We start from the raw sequence: 18,744 nt of genomic DNA, 5'->3' as shown, positions 1-18,744 counted from the left end.
TGGTGGTTATGGGGAAATGGTGATTCTCACCGTTGAAGGTCAATAAATGAGACAGAAACATGCTACAACATACACTCCAACCCACCCCCCAAAAGCACCTCATTCTTCCTTTGCGTAGTTCATGAATGGATTTTACATACCCACAAAAGAAAACGGGAGAGTGATGCCGACCCCTCGTGGTTCACCCCAGCAATAGTCAGCAAATGGTATCAACCAGGCACATCTGCACATTGTGCCATAAGCTTAAATGATGAATGACTGTATTCACTATTCATTAGTGAACAGGTCCTGCCGACAGAAGAGCTAGGCGCGGAAAGCAACGACCGCAATTAACCCTCGGCATGCTACGTTTCATTTCCTGTCCTTACGTAATACGTGTGCGAAATTTGTGCATATTCCCATCGGCACAGACAAGGTTAAAAGCTCTTAGCGGGGGAAAAACAATATCAAAGTTTTCATGTAAGTTGATAATGTACGTAATTTCAACGAAATCAACTTCAAAATCGAAATGTTGAATAGGTAATGGACTGACAGTTTAAAAGATCGCTAACTGTATAGTGCAGTTCATCAGATAATCTGACGAAAACATCAATCAGGGCCAAATGGGGAATGAAGTCAGTAGGTATTTACCAATGACTCAAGATTGTCACATCGCTGTTACTGTAGTGATGATTTTAAACCCGTGTTGATTATCAAAAAAAGAAAACAAAAACAAAGACGAAAATGATAGGAGAGAAAATGTAAAAGTAAGTCGATAGAAAATCTGAGAGTAAATTTTGAACGATCCGATTGGATCAGAGGGGCAATAAGACACGGCTCTCACGTACAGCTGATAGTTTTCTGAGAATCGAGCGACTCACAGCTCACATAATTATTTTGTACTGGGGCTGAGTCAATTCAAGTCCTCCTTTACAGGAAAGACGTTCATGTTACCTGCAGATGTTTTCGACCATCAGTTAGTTGTTTCCGCACGTTGCATTGTTAATTTGCACAATCTTTGCAAGTGGTGCGGTGCGGTCCATTGCTGTGTTTTTCTTTTTCTTACCCTGAATATATTAACAGCAAGTTATAACTCTGAGCATTGAAATCTATCATTGTTTCTACAAAGATACCGGGATATTCGTCACTTTACTATAAAAACTAATGTTTGACAACTTACTGTACCCTATAATAAGACAGATGAAGCTGAATACACACATTACATATGCACAAATTAAGACAATGCTGTAAATTCACTGTGATTCGCGATGGCACAGTTAAGAGTCGCGTTTGAATATGACTGACAATACAGTCATACTCAGAACAGTTGCCATCGAAACAGTCTTTCAAAGAATTCATTTCACTTCGTTTTTGTTTCCATCCTATCATAAACGAATGTGCTACCGCCTGCGAAGTGATTATTTGAAAGGTAAGGGCATCTAAATTAGCAATTGATACTAGTATACGTGATTTTGCTCCAGAGTAGGCCTACTTGTGTGTGTGTGTCCAAGGTGTAGAAAGAGATAGAAGAGAGGAAGAGGGAGAGAGAAAAAGTGAGGGAAGGAGAAGAGATTGTTCGTACAGACAGAAAATGGATTGGTGAATTGAGAAAAGGAAAGAATATCAGAAACGGAGTGAAATAGACAGCGGAAGTAGAGCAAACGGGCAGTTTTTTCGTTCTATACATAAATATATTTTTTCCTTTTTTACTCTCTGCCTAACAAAACTTGCCGGTTCAGTAACAGAGCTATCAATGAACCCATCGCATCTAGAACATCATCAAAATAAATCTCCTAAAATTCAAGGAAGAAATCAAAACTTCTACATGCGTATTGTCACATTTCTTCTTCATGTTACTCATTTTTTCATTGTTTCAATAACAGAAATTCTAACATAGCGTCTTAATTTTTGATAACTGATATGACCTATTCAATTTTAGCTGCGTTCAACTTTTGCACAATAAGAGTTTGCCAAGCTATACTTCGATTGAGAGAAAAGTAAAAAAGTAATACAAACAGTTGCTAATCGGTTTTCACCTGGAATGCCCAGCCAATCTGTGATATAAGTGTCGACTTACCGAAAATGAAATATCCCGTATTCCTCTTGGTATATATCCGCTTGAACTTGGATGGATGGACGATGAGCACGTAGCGATTAATGCTGATTGCGGCCAGGGACATGACGGAGCCGATGAACGTACACATGCTGATGAACCCGAGCGCGATGCAGAGCGTATCACTGAAAATCCACCTGCCGACCACGACGGTCACCGTGGTGATCGGCATGCTGACGACGGACACGAGGAGGTCGGCCGCGCTGAGGCATAGCACGAGGGCGTTGGACTCCGTCTTGAGCGAGCGATGCCGCAAGACGACCACCCACAGGAGCGTGTTCCCCGACACGGCCACCACTAAGATGACGATGAGGATCATCGCTTCGATCACGCGCTCGGCCAGGGGCGCCGGCTCGACGGGAGATTTGGTAGTTGCAGGCAGACCCGTGGAGAATTCGGACAGCCCTCCTTGTAGAGTATCCATGGTCAAGATTTTTCCCCATGGCATTACATTCATCGTGGAAGATACATTCGTAGTCACCCCTGAAATCATGGTAGCTGTTACATTTAACGTTTGAGCAAATTCCGTTACGTTAATCCAATTCATGTTTGATACTGTTCAATCAACGCTACTGATTTTGTTCCCGCTCAAAACCTTCGCTAATGCAATCAAAGCATCCCGCAGTACTGAAGGTTAGAAGAGTTCATTGCGAACGGTGAGTTTGGTCCCTCGACGATCACATCGGTGAGTGAAGAGCAGAGGTTCGTCTCCGTTAGGTAATAGACAGAAAACCTCGCGAGCTGCGTGCGGACTGGTGAGGGAGCCACTAACGGAATGAAACCGTCTGGCATGGGTTGCAGCTTTTCAATACAACTGCAATGTATGCTGAACGAGCTGGTACTATATCTGTACTATCTTCCCCGTATGTTTCCTGTCTTATGTCTCCGTGTGTATATATAAAGGGTGAGGGAACCAGCATATCCAACGCTGTGCACTGAAGCCTTAATTTGGTTATCAGACAATTAATCATTGAGTGTATTGACAGAAATAAATTAATGATCTGGAAGTGGGGAAAGTTCGAGCAGATACCTCTTCTTAATCCCCTTTATTCTGTTTACAAATCAAAATATTAACGAAGGTTTAAATGAACCCTTCTATTCTTATTCTATGACGAAATCATGTCAGACATTTTTGGCTTATTGCACATCTCCTAATCACGGTAATCGAAATATTACGATGTCGAGATATTTGTTTGTTTGTTTGTTTGTTTGTTCGGTTGTTTGTTGTTTTTAGCTGTTCTTCATAGGCGATCTATTAGCGCTGTCCTGCTGAAGTTAAGTTACAAAAAAAGGTGGTCAGGTAACACCAAGATGCGAAAATTATGATTACGATTAATATTAATCCAACGTAGATTGATACATACATACGTAATGAATAAATAGAAGAACTAAATTAATAAATCAGTAAATAATTCAATGACAGTAATCAAAGAAATAATATTGTCTGGTGCTGTAAGACTATTCATGTTGTAACTTTCCTATTAGGGTGTGCTGCAGGATGGCTGTTGGACATTATTTTTTTCTTCTGAGATCCAGGAAGCATTGCAGATAGATCTCGATCAAAGGAAAGTGTAAGTTTCTTTTTTCTTAACGACGCGGGAAGTATAGGATGAAGATTGACATCCTGTGCTCCTGCGTTTTTGACGCTATTCTATCAAGTTTTTGATTTCTTGCTACCTTTCTGATTTTTTTTTTCCGGGTGGGGGGGGGGGGTGGTTCTTCCATGCCAACGCGATCTGTCCATATAATCCATTTGTTGCTTAAAGCGCAGATTCACAAGGTGTTCTGGTTGATAACTTTGATGAATAAACAGAGAACAAAAGCAAAAGAAGAGAACGGGATCGGTTAAATAATAATAATAATAATAATAATAATAATAATAATAATAATAATAATAATAATAATAATAATGATAATAATAATAATAATAATAATAATAATAATAATAATAATAATAACAATAATAATAACAATAATAATGATAATGATAAAAGCTGTTTTTTCATATAGCGCATTTCACATTTGTTATTAATCAGTGCGCTTTACAGACTATCTAATCAAGATAACAGTACTGGGAAATTTCAAAAGATAAGTCTGTCTGCTAAAAGCACTGGCTACGGTTTTGCTTATGCAAATTAGATGGGGTGATACCTCACTATTCATATAAAGTAATGCCACTTTAATCAAAACTCTATAACTTTTTTTTTAATCTTTAAGGTCCGATTTTGATATAAATTCTGTCATTCCATTCATTTCGTTTTACTCTAGTCATGCATAAAATCCAGACAGACCATGACATTTAATTGTACCCATATCACCTATGTATCATAATATAGGCATTATATAATTCATACGGATATCGCTGGCTCCAAGCATGAAGTAGTTTCGATTTTGCGCACATACATCAACTCATGCCGATGACTCTATAAATCGTATTAATGAACTACTGAAAGGTCATACCTAGCTTTTCATATACAATATTGTAGATGTATCATACAACTGTAGAAGTGTTTGATCGCAAAAATGAGTTAAATTTTGTTAAATTGAGATATATGAGAGTAAAGTTGCTACATAAACGAAGAAAATAGTAAGAAGATAAGGGATTTTTTTCATCATTACTATTCAGGACTATTCCTTGTTCTCTTGCGAGCAAGGTATCATTGGAAATAAATGAATAAATAAATGAATATATGTATATATATTTATAGGTGTGTGTGTGTGTGCGTTTATTATATATATAGTATGCATAATAATGAATACACAGTCTTATTGACTGTGCGTTACATCATTTTGACATTCAGAACCACGCGGAAACATTAAACTGATGTATCGTCTATTTCACGGAAGTTCCTGACCGAGTTACAGTATCAGGTATTAAACACATGATTCAGTTCACCCTCTACATTTTTCAGTCCTATATCTCCACAGGCGATACTCCGACCAATGCCGAATCACGGGTATTGCACTTCTTTTGACCTTTTTTTTTTCCCTACATGGGTATAGGCAATCCCTTCAATATTACTTCATGGTACCGTATTGCTACGACAATTCTAGGTAACAAGTGACGTATGCTCAATAATTCAGTGTACCATGGCCCTGGTAATACTGAAAGAATGGAAATGGAAAGGAAATATGCTTGAATCGCCTTTGATAGACCCACATAATGAGGGTTGAAAAGATTATAACCTTATTGCAGTTAGTATTTTCTAGTTTGTTTATTTGTTTGTTTGTATGTTTTTTAACGAATAGGTTATATCAACTTTGTGCTATAGTTTGCATATTTTGTATTATTTCTACTAGTGAACGCACTCAGGAATATATTTTTAAATCCTGGCCGTCAACAATCCGAGGCAAAATTAGGATTCCCCTCGTTGGTTTGTTTGGTTTGTTTGCTTTGTTTGCTTTGTTTGTTTCTTCACAAATTATATATATATATATATATATATATATATATATATATATATATATATATATATACATACATATATATATATAACAGCAAACAAACAAACAAACAAACAAACAAACAAACAAACAAACACGTAGCCATCATATAGGGAGTCTTGGTTACAACCCTACAGCATGAATAGTTCTTAGCAGTAAAACCACTGGCACGTCTATTTATGATGATACTGCAATGATGTTGAATAATACTGGGTATTGACGATTTAGATGTCGTGGTGTTTATTGAGAGCAAAACATCAAATCTGGGGGGTGTTACATCAACGTTTGTCGGCGCTGACAACTTGAATCACCATAGTAACAGTCAGTGACCAGAGCATCTCGGCCAATCAAAACCAAGGATTTTGCTGAAATTGGTCAGCGGCGACAGTTGTCGGCGCTGACAAGCGTTGATGAAACACCCCCCTGAAACTCATCTGTGAATAGCGTGTGGTACCACAATGCTTGCTATTTTGGCTACATGTATATCATTGCTCTTATATACCTGTGTGCATGTGTCATCACTTGCAGTATGATATTACTAATGATGGTATAATGATTTGGTTTAGCCATTACATTGCTGTCATGGTAATTATCACGTATTCCTAATGGAATTTAATTACATTAATGATTATGATACCTCATTAATGAGAAAGCCTGTCAAGGTAAAATGAAAACTAACAGACAGTACATCGCAAACCTGCACTTCTATATATTGGGAATAGCAACTCATTACCCTCTGGGGTAGTTTCGGAAACATTTTAAAAGTTTGGCGTTTGGAAGGCGATTTATTTCCTTTATACTTAATATCTTCTTTCAAAGGCCTTTCGTCGTTATTGGTTGTTATTTTGCTTTTGTTTGTGTTGCGTTTATTTGTTTGTTTGTTTGTTGCGTAAGTGTTGTGATAGGTAAATCCCTTTCAATCACCGTGGATGGCCATCATTTTGTGTGTGCGTGTCAGTGTGTGTGTGTGTGTGTGTCAATCACAGAACGTCACCTGCGGTAAAACACAGGGGGAACCCCCTCATTATCATTTATCTATACCCACATTATGCGATTTCATTGCGTTACGACGAACTCCCGGTGCATCCAGTCAGTGAGACTTGCCTGCAATAATTATCCCCATAGGCTAGAACTGCAGTGCCTGTAGCACCTCGAGAAAGGAGTGTAACAGAAATTCATCGTTCGTTATTCCGAAGGTACGTTATATAAAAATCCCAAAGCGAAATGAGGTTCGTTATTTTGAAGGTTCATTAATCCGAGCATGAAATAAGATTCATTCCAGTAATCCAAAAAATTCGTTGATCCAAAAATCAAAGGAAGGTGCGTACTAACAAACTTTTGGAATTTGGATTTTCTCCCCCCCCCCCCCCAATTTTCGCATTAACAAACTTTCGTAATAACGAACCTTCAGAATGACGAATAGTGATGTGGTGGCCCAAACGTTAAGGGGCTTGATCCTCTCCTCGTCTGCCGACTGTCGGATTGCACAGATAGCCATTGCCATCAGTCAAGTTAAGTGATAATCTGCGACGGAAAACAAAGTAGAATGATGTACTGCGCTTAGTCAGTACAGTACAGTGCGTTATTCAGAAGATTCGTTATTCCGAAGGTTCATTAACAGTTAATCGGAAAAGGAAAAAAAAAAAGAATATAGTTACTATCGGAGGTTCTCTGATCAATTCATTTTCGGATAAATGAACCTTAGTATGGGGTCATGTTGCTTTCTTTGTGATTTATCATAATGCAATACCCTCGAAGATTGCTTGTTTTGTGTGTTTCAATTTTTCATCTGAGAAGATGGCTGTATAGCCCATAATCATTATTTAGCTATGCTTAGCGGGTCTTCCATGGGATCCAGTTTGGATGTGAGGTGGGACCACTTCACCGGGTTAAACACCCTGCTCTTTGCCATAAATGAATGAAGCGGAATCTTCCACGTGCGTGAGTTGTGACTCTCTCACACATGGGACCTCCATTTTATGTCCTACATCCGAGGGACAGAGTGTTTTGTCTCTTGCTAAAAATAGGGGACGGTATGATTACACACAACGTTGCTCAGATGTACTCGGGAATCGAACCCGGGTCCTTTTAATCATGGAGGCAGACGCGCTACCATCTCCGCCAATTCACCACAGCACCGGTTAATGATGGTTCTGGCAATTTTAATGACAACCAGGCAATCCGCAATATATCTGTATCCGACATACATCTGTAGTCTTCAATGAGTGGTGAACTAGAGCTCGTATATTTTGATTTTAAGTGATGAAATCATGCACTTTACACATAATAGAGACACATTTCATACATGCGAATCAATTCAAGACACCAGAGACTGAAAAGCCAAGCTTGGCTTTTCAGCATGTCTCCTCCATTTCTGGCAATTCTGATTTTAATCTGCTGATATCATCAGAAAGTTGATTCACAGTATTTTTCTTCGTCACAACAATGTATTGATATTGTATTCTTATGTGTTTGGAAATGTTTTGTATTGTTGGAAATGAAATGAAATGAAATAAATGAGATGAATTAAAATGAAATGAATTAAAATGAACTTAAAGTAGTTCCGGGTCATGGGCCGTTCAAGGAAACTGAGCCAATGATGTCCAATGCCAGAAACCAGTTGACGCATAATGAAAATGACCATATGGTATGGAAGTAATTACTCGCTCAACCCAAGTGTAGTTTTCTTTTTCAAATCCTTCATATATGAGAGGTCATTGTATTAGTCGCTTCCGGTTTTGCTATTGGCAGGTCATGTGTATGGCATGCTTGTATATCAGTTCTTGTTGTTTGATTGGGCGTTGTCTATATTTGATTCTCATTCCGAAAGAATTATGCATTGTATACAATGCAGAGAAAACGCTAACAATTTTTATTTTTAAAAATGTGTTATTCATTGCGCATGTTGTCTAACATGATGATTCAGGTCATCTATTACAGCAGGGAGGTGGGAAATCCAACCTCCCTGATTATGCCATCTATTATCTGTTATCTGTCTATCTATCTTTGTATCTATCTATCTATCTATCTATCTATCTATCTATCTATCTATCTATCTATCTATCTATCTATCTATCTATCTATCTATCTTTGATAAAGGTCTTTGACCGACACGTCAGTCCATTTTTTGGCTCCTGCGGTGTTTTTATACTACTGTTCAAATACTCTTGATATCTATCTATCTATTTTCATCTATCTATATCTATATCTATCTATCTATCTATCCATCTATCTATCTATCTATCTATCCATCTATCTATCTATCTATCCATCTATCTACCTATTTTCTAACTACTTCTATCCACCTGTCTATCTATCTATCATAATTCTTATATCCATGTATCTAATAATATACACAATATACTATTAAATAATCACAAAGTACACAGAGATTTAGGAGATGACAAATTTAAATACCTGTCTTCCATTCAACCGGACGAAGTGCAGACTCGTGTTAAAGGTTGACGACTTTGAAAATGAATACACTGTTTATGATGTTTACTTCCCTTTCGTTCTAGTTTAAGAAGGCGCGTTTCTTCTCTCTCCTGTGCTCTCTCTCTCCCTCTCTCTCTCTCTCTTTCCCCTCCTTTTCTTCTTTCTCTATAGCATTCTCTTCCTGAATTCACGACACTCACGAGTCATGCAGCTCACGAGTCATACAACCCACGAGTTTATGTATACAGCCAATGAGTTATAGGGTCACAGCTCACGAGTCATAACAGTCAGCTATTGTAAGCATGAGTTTATGAGCCTCGTGTTTATAGCTAATGGGCCTGTTTTACTTGGTGTCTAGCTCGTGGGCGGTTATATGAATCGTGGGTGTCGATCTCGTGGGATGATCCCAGTCTCCACTCGTCTCTTCTTCTGTCTCCGTCTTTAGTGCACTGCAAAAAGTCCAGTGTTAAATATGAAACACCTAGCTGGTGTTAAATTTCCGATGCTCATTTATGGTGTTAGATTAACACCTCCGGGACGGTGTCATTTAAGAATATAGAATTGTGGTGTTTTTTTTAATAGTTTCTTAGTTACTATTCTTCTTGTTGATTTTGAACTTTAACAAGACGATCAAGAATTTTCCTACAAAGTATTTGATTTTGAAAAAAAGGTGTGAACACATTTATACCATAGTAATACCAGTTTGTGTGGTCTCATATTGAAGCTAGACGGGTGTTATATCATTGACATTAACACCAGCAATATCAAATCAACACCATGCGGTGTCATTGTTGAATATAACACCAGCGCAGTGTCAAAAAATATCACCAGCTACAGTGTCAAATTAAAACCACGAAGTGCCAGGTGAACACTTTTCAACACCATCACAACATACTTTCTACACCTGTGGGTGTGGTCCTCTATTGACACTTGATCGGTGTTAGATTTAACACCCATGACGTTAAATCTAACACCGATGTTTTTGCAGTGTGGCAGCGGAGAAAAAAGGAATGTTAATAATTATTCTTTTGATTTACATTAAATCACAAAGGAAACAGATAATGTTCAAAGCGGATTAGCTTGTTCTCGGAACCAGAATAAATGAGTCGTGAATGTTGACCTTGTGTCTACAATAAACCTCAGAAGATTCCTTTCAACGGAAAAGTGTATGTTTCCTGTACATCAACATAGATTTGAGAAATATATCTTAGATCATGTAAATGCCTTTGTTCCTTCCTTTTTGTCTACGAAGATCTGGATCAAGGTTCTGGATCAAGCTTCATGCCTTCTGAATAACATTTCGCATCCACTGATAGAGATAGACAAAGTGAACAAAGTTTCCTGCGAATGTAGATGCATTTGCAGTGTTCCCGGGCAGTGTTCATGGAAAAATAAACAATTTGAAGAGTGTTGGTTGTTTCGTCATAACAAAAGGTGATTCGTCATCACAAAAGCCATGTTAATGTCGGAAAAGCTCTTTTTTTTTGGGGGGGGGGGGTGGTTGGCAGATATGAATGTTGCAGATGCAAAGCTTTTTATATTGATGCATAGTTCGCCCGACCTCATTACAAGGAAAACACATTTAAAGAGAATAAAAAGTTAGGAAACTGTAAAGGCTGTATTGTCAAAGTCTGCTCTACTCGCATTTTTCTTCCGTTTATGATCTCCGATTTTATAAGATAATAAGGGTAGAACGTGATGGCGCACCACAATTGTATACTATATCTCTAACTTACTTAGAGCGGTCGCAGGCACTCTATAGGTATGCGTTACCATTGTAGTGGATACAAGCTTTGAAGTACAAGCATGCAAAGTTTCTGTTGCAATCGCACGTTATATCAAATATGATTTTCACATGAGGAGGCTACCCGGCATGCCTAATAATAAAAAAGAAAATCACATTATTTTCTTTCAATTTGTATAATTTCTACCCCTCTCTGTTTGGGCTCACGGACGCAGTTATCGAGGCCAACGCGCTATAAATTCAATTTAGTAAATGGATAGATGGGTGTCCCTATCTCTGGTCGGTTGCTATGGGAGATGCTATTGTTGAGAAGATGTAATGTGATGGTCTCAAGGTCATTTTCTCTCTCTTACGAGAAGACATGTAGCAATCGAAGAATTCTTCATTAAAGTTGGAATCAACGCACTCCCGTCTTTTTCAGAATTCGCTGGTGCGAGTCCAGACCCTTTCTCTTCACACGGCAATCGATGGCGATGGTCCAGATGCAATTAAACCCATGCCGACTGTCCATTATGGGGCAAGACGGAAGTTAACGGCAGAAAGTATTCCAATCACTTCCGGTCGACCTGGGGTAAAGCAATAGACCAGTTCGTAATTCCACTTTGCGCATGAGCAGAAAAAGGTCATTTGTACCAACAGGCATTTCGGTTTATCAATTCACTGAAATGAGCATCTGTGATATGATGATTATTCATGTGATCCTTATCTAAATAGTGCTTGCCAGCACATCCACCTGACAGCAAGCCTGGTATTTGCAATATCAAAAGAAAAAGGTTATTATTCCATTCCATACGAAACAATAAATTAGATGCCTGCTAAAATGTCAACTGACGGACTATTCTGGTCACCTGGTCTAAGCACAAGCTCATTCTTTGTTTGTACATGAATTCCACAAATATATGTCGGGCAAGCTTATGCATTATACCGCTTTAAAATGAGTGAAGTGCCTAACCAACTGAGAAAAAAGAAAGGTCATTTGTACCAAGGTGTACATGAGCTAATTACGAACTGGCTTATAAGCTTCACTCGTATTCAAAGCAACATAATGCGTACCGGTAAGTGTGCCCTGCCTAGCAATTTATGGAATTCGTGTTCAGCAAAAAAAAATGATCTTGCATAGCGAGACCAGGTGACTTCGGGGGAAGCAATCCATTCTGTTCTTTTTTTTTGTATTGAATGCATTAAAACATGTTCATATTCGTATTGCCAAATACCAGGTTTGCAGTCAGGTGGATGTAACGGAAAGTATCATGCACAAGGACTGCATGAATAATCATTATATGACAGATGCTTATCTCCGTGAATTAAAAATTAACTTACGTCTTGCCCCATAATTGACAGTCGGCATGGGTTCAATTGCATCTGTACCATCGCCATCGATTGCCGTGTGAAGAGAAATCCTGAAAAAGACGGGAGTGCGTTGATTCCATCATGCGTTTTGGTAAAAATTACCTTTTTCTGCTCATGCGCAAAGTAGAACTACGAACTGGCTTATTCTGTTGACGATGAACGCTCTGGCCCGACTCAAAATACGTGTCCAATCGGAATACGAACATTCTTCTTCGACAAGTAGGCTACTTGACGCTTAATGTCATAACCTCATATTATGTTATGAAACATATTTTTTGCCCACCTTTTCCATCATCCGACAATGCAGCTGAAAATCGGCATAGTGCTCGTCTTAACCAAGTTCGCACTTCATTACGTCTAACCTACCTTGCCCCTAGGTTCTCTTTTATTATGAATTATTCTTTCTGAGTGAATTGCTTTGTTATTATTCCCAATTCAATCCCGTAATATATGCACATATGAATAGTCATAAGATATATATATATATATATATATATATATATATATATATATATATATATATATATATATAAAGTTATATATAACGTCATTGTCCTTGACGGAGATACAACTGACAAATCCTTACAAGCCTATGAGAAGGATCTTACTTCTTTTGTTTTGAATAGATGAATAAGACCGGAAAACAAAAACAAAAAACAAAATGACAGAAACAGTTTGCCGAGTGCATCCGAGAGGATTACATTAAAAAAAAAAAAACAGAGTTAAGATGTCAGAGCAGATGTTGAAAAGATGAAAGGAGCACCTGATTATAGAAAGAAGTTAACAAGCAGCACAAAATTTATGTGCTACAAGAAAAAAAAAAAGAAGAGGGAAAACTGCCAGAAAAGGAAAAGAGAGAGAAAGGGGGGGGGGGGGGTGACGATGCAAAATGAAGAAGGAAGTTGACTCCTGACAGAAAGACAGGTATACACAAGGAGGGCAATCAGACAGCGGAAATAGACAGCAGAGAAAGAGAGACGTACAGACAGACTTAAAGGACAAGTCCACCTTCACATACATAAGGATTGAGAGAATGCAGCAATATTAGTAGAACACATCAGTGAAAGGTTGAGGAAAATTGGACAATCCGTTCAAAAGTTACGAATATTTTAAGTATCTGCGCAGTCACTGCTGGAAGAGAAGACTACTACAGTGTATGATGCCTCATGCGTACAACTATATAAGGAAAATAAAAAGAGAATTTCACAAAACTTTACTTTTTGAATAAAGTGCACATTTCTTCGACTTGCTACTGACATATGCTAAGGGTAATATTATTCCCCCTGCCGTCTGAAAGACAGAAGTCGAGTGTTCTTTTGCTTTACGAGAAAAATGGAAATATGTTGAATTTTCTTTATTCTTTCTTTATATCGTTGTACTCATGTGACATCACAAGCTATAGTAGTCTTTTCATCCAGCCGTGACTGAGCAGAAACTTCAACAATTCATTATTTTTGAACGGATTGTCCGATTTTGCTCAAACTCTCACTGATGTGTTCTACTAACATTGCTGCATTCACTCAACCCACATGTCTATGAAGGTGAACTTGTCCTTTAAGGGGGGTGGAGACATACAGACAAACAGACGGACAGAGAAGGAGGGGAGATGGAGGGGGCGAGTGTAAGAAGGACACAGGTAAAGCTGTTAGGCAGAGATGCAGCCCGTATACAATGCAAAAAAAAAAGTCAAGCAATGGAAAACTGCCAGACACAAAGAGGGACATATTATAGAGGAAGAGACAGAGACAGATAGACAGAAATATAAACATAGACAGACATACACACAGACTAAAAACAAACAAACAGATCCACAAACAGAGAGAGAGAGAGAGAGAGAAACAGAAAAGGAGATAACTTTAACCCTATAAAGCCCAAGCTATTTTGACCCTTCCTAGGCCCAAGGGGGGGGGGGCACATTGTGCTCCCCCCTATATAACTTTGTTATTGTTTGATGTATCATCATCATATTTCGCACATGGATAGAGCAACTCATATTCTACAGGACCGCACATTTGAATTTTTCAAGGTCACCCATAGAGGGCGCTATTTACTAAAATATAAAGAAATACAGAGGAAATATGCTAAGAACATGATTTTTCTGTATAATTTCTTTTTCCCAAGTATATATGTTTTATTATAGATCAATCATTTTCATATTTGCCACAAATGAAGTACAGGTCTAATCTCATTATTTGTTATAGTTGAAATTTCACAAGGTCACCACATGGGGCGCTATTCATAACAACATAAAGAAATACATTATGAGACCTGTGATCCATTGTTTGGGATAGGAACGTGTATAGTTATCACATTTCATATTTCCATAATATTGGAATTTTAAGTTTGCAGATTGATAATATGATAAACAAATTATATTACATGATATTACATGCATAACTTGGGTGAAGTAATCAAAATGACACAAAATAGAAGGGCAATCTTTGGAAAATACTGTTGTTTTCAATTATCTCTATTATATCTATTGTTTTATGTCTTTGTCACATAAAAACAAAGGAAATAATAGGACAAACATTTCAGGGCAAAATTACTTCACATTTTGCTTCTTCAGCAAATTTCAGCAAAGAAACGCCCATTTCTTATATCATCCCTGTGGAATCAGTTGCCTCAAGCTATCCGTCACATTTCGAATGTTGACTCCTTTAAAGTTGCCCTCAAGACTCATTTGTTCATGACCATTTTTCAGTAGAATTGTATATTATGATGTATATTTTTTCATTATCATTATTGTGTCATTCATTTTCATGTGCATGTTTGTGTAAGGATTTTTGTATTTCATAACTTACTTCTTCTACTGCGCCTTGAGCACGTTAACTATGTGGAACTCCTGGCGCATTATAAGTACCCTGTATTATTATTATTGTTATTATTATTTCATACACTATAATATTGTTAATTGAAATTGGAACAGAAAAATACGCAAAATCTGACTGACATGGTTGTCAGTTTATGGTTGTCATGGCAACCAGCAATACCAAATATAGCAAACTTATATATCAAAATGTTCGCAATAAGATTTTAGGAAAAGTCACCAAATTTGGTTGAAATTGGATAGAGGGTTAAGAAGTGGCAAATGAAAAATCTGGTAGGGGGCACAATGTCCCCCCCCCCCCCCCTTGGGCTTTATAGGGTTAAAGCTACCATTATCATTTCAGAGGAAAAACGAACAAAATTAGTACATCAAAGTAGTTCTAAAATACGAGTTACGGATACTGGAACAAGAAAAATTTAATGTGAGCAATAGTTTTAACAAAATCATTTTTAGAATAAACTCATAGTCATTGTTTATTGATTAAATTAGTGTTCAAATGTGAATAAATCGAGCACTTTTTTAGTCACTGCTCTCAATGGTAGAGAGTGACTTTAATGTAATACGGAAACATTAATCGCTCAAAAAGATTGCGCCTTGAGATAATGACATAACGGAGAAAATTGTTTCTACAGCAAGACTAATAAGGAGGGTATGTCACAAGCTTGGATTCGAATTATGTATGTAACAGTAGAGTCTGACTTGATACACGGAGGACGAGCAAAGTTATAGACATCAACACTAAAAGGATGCTATATAGCACAATGGAAGCTCTACTTTCACCAAGATAAAGCGGTCGTGTATTCAGTCATTTCTCGATCCTTCTTGTTTTTTCTTCTCTTTCCTTTTCTTTACTTTTCTCTTAATTCTCCTTTCCTTCTTCTACCCCAGTTGCCATACCATCTCCTCTACATTTTAGTGTAACTCTTTCCTCTACTTGAGACGAGAATGGACCACAACACGTATTCTCGCTAGGGTATTCTTTTATTTTCTTCATTATCGTGAAGTCAACTTGCTTCGCGCCGACTGCTGTTGTTATGAAATTGCATGTCTGTATAATAGCTACGCCTTTCAAACAACTATAGCAACTGCGCCATCCTTTTAGCAAGTATAAGCACAGAAATTTACACTATACGTTATATACCACTTATACCATCAAAATAGAAGCTTATGATTGATTTTTAGTAGTCCTTCAATTCGATGTTTACTTTTCACGCGTGGTCTTTTCTCATCCACTTTATATGTAAACATAGAACATGTGGTGACATTGAAGCCGAAAATGAAAACGGAAACAGACCATGCTGATATACATGTATATCGATATACCGAAATAAACATACCCCAACATGCGTCACGTTCTATTACGTGTTTAGATTCTGACGGTGTAGTGTGACCTTTAACTATGAGAGAAGCTTATATTATTTTGGGCCAGTAACAAGAGCGGGGAAAAATCACATAGTTTCTAGGTCATACACAATCACAGGTATTAATCGTGATAATGTGAAATTAAATAAAATGTAAAAATCGGAGCCAAAGTATTGAAATGTGCATCAAGGGAGATTTTATACCCAACACGGGTATACATCAGCGAACCAAGTTAATGCTCACAACCATGACAACATACTTTTAACCTAATAATCGATAATTATCTCTCCGCTTCTCACGCAATCTTTTCGTTTCCACCGTCCGATTGAATATGTGATTATATTTTACTGGGGACATGAGAGCAAATCTAGGACGGAGAAAAAGAAAATGGAGTATTAATATGTTTCATTGATGGAACGGTTCAGTTGAGTGAATTGAATACCGAATAAGGGATAAGATAGATAGATAGATAGATAGATAGATAGATAGATAGATAGTAAAAGAGAGATAGATACATAGATAGAGAATGATACAGGGAGGGGTGAGAGAAGGAGAGAGAGAATAATTATATATATATATATATATATATATATATATATATATATATATATATATATATATATATATATAATACTGAAAGAAATTGGACTGAGACGGACGTTGCTCTCGATCTTGAGTCTCCCTTTTAATCAGTCGAGCTTTCGGCCTGTCTGCCTTTCGGCCTGCTTTCGGCTACCCACAATGAGGCACCGCGTACGTTTGGGAAGGGAATTATCTCTCGCACTATATACATATACATATATATACATATATATATAAACATTGTAGTTGCTCCGCGTATAAATAGCAATAATAATGTCACAACAGAGGAATGCATTAAATGCATCAAGATTGGATTTAATGCATTCCTCTGTTGTGACATTATTATTGCTATATATATATATATATATATATAATATATATATATATATATATATATATATATATATATATATATATATATATATATATATATATATATATATATATATATATATATAATTAATTATATATAAACGGTTTATTCAAATTTCGATACTGGATACGCGATATGGAACAAGCTCCGAAATGTCTACTCGATAAAATGCTCCTATACAGTTGAATCCTGTTACGTAATATCGAGACGATTTGATCCATCAACGTCATCATATCACTTCAGATAATTACATCATTTGGTAAAACCAGAAACTGTGCAAAACTGAATAGCTGTTGAGTCTTTCTGAGTCTTTCCTCCAACGTGATGCAATTCCGAAATTTCTACAACTGATGGGAGCTTTTCACGCAGTGAGTAATTATGAAACAAGTCTGAAGTCATTCGTGAGATAACGAGATAGTAAATGTGGGGATATTGAACCTTTTCAAAACTTGAATGTCCGGTTGAATGAACGGGTGACTAATGTTGGGCTCATCATCCTGGCTGTGACTTGGTAAGGTAGAACGAAAGGACGTGTGTTTAAAAAAAAAAAAAAGGAAGAAGAAGAATTTACGCGAATGGTGCCTGAATGCTGAACGGACAACGAGGGAAGAAGAACTGAATGTTTTGTTGAAAATCTCTTCCTTGGGGGTATGCGCAAACATGTTCTTATAATGGAGATTTTAGTACTTTTTTTTTTTCCAGCGATGGCTAATGGTTTCCATAATAGTACTTTAACAATACAGGTATACAAAGACACATTTAAGATCTGTCAAGACTCGTTTGGTGACACAACATTATTTTGCTCCTGCTGCAATGGCCCCACTCTTATTTCTCGAAGGACTTGGAGTTAGGATTGTGATGAGGTTTTAGGTTAAGGTTTTAGATTTAGGTTTTGATGGTTTAGGTTTTAGGTTTAGTTTGATGTGAGGGCTAGGAATATGGTTAGAGTTATGTTTCTTTTTTTTTTGGGGGGGGGATGGAAATTGTGTTTGGATTTAAATAGCGTGCAGATATTTCATGGAAAAAATTGTCGCAGGAGCAAATGTCATGGAACCGTAAAGCCTTGCATATGTGTATATCAATAATTATAGTCAAAATAAATAGGCCCAACTAAATTGATGGACTACTGTGCTTTCACTCTATTGCAAAGTGTTTTACAAAAAAAAAAAAAAAAAAAGATCAACACATCATGAAACGTGACAGTGTTTTGCCACATGTGTCATTTTATTTCTCTCTTTCTTCTGTTTCCCAAAAGATTCAGAGAACAGATAAACTCTGATAGCAACGTTGTTACATTTCCGGTAAATCAAACAGATAGCCTGGTGAGAGTGAGAGAATCCAAAGAAACTTTTGATACCACTTAAAGGGGGAGAGGAAGTAGTAAACGTAACATTTCAAAAGACGGTAGTACAACCGTATGAGGTAAAGTGCGAATAAGCTATCAGTGACGTTAACGTAAATCGGTATACCTCTTTTTATGCAGTGCATTATGTAAATGAACAATAGCCCATGAGGAACACACGAGGAATGAA

General features: G+C 37.3%; 1 protein-coding gene across 1 annotated transcript in view; it reads right to left on the bottom strand.

Annotated features, from left to right (window-relative positions):
* LOC140238712 (alpha-2B adrenergic receptor-like) overlaps positions 1 to 2,516 on the bottom strand; it is a 42,827-nt gene extending 40,311 nt beyond the window's left edge. The window contains exon 1 of the mRNA XM_072318610.1: positions 2,057 to 2,516. Coding sequence (XP_072174711.1) covers positions 2,057 to 2,516 — 460 coding nt within the window. The remainder of the gene's footprint in view (positions 1 to 2,056) is intronic.
* Positions 2,517 to 18,744: the final 16,228 nt, after the last annotated feature.

The sequence above is a fragment of the Diadema setosum genome, chromosome 15 (genome assembly GCF_964275005.1).
Source record: "Diadema setosum chromosome 15, eeDiaSeto1, whole genome shotgun sequence".
In the NCBI taxonomy this organism is placed as follows: Eukaryota; Metazoa; Echinodermata; class Echinoidea; order Diadematoida; family Diadematidae; genus Diadema; species Diadema setosum.
The sequence above is the reverse complement of the archived record's forward strand: the minus strand, read 5'-3'. Positions and strand labels throughout refer to the sequence as shown.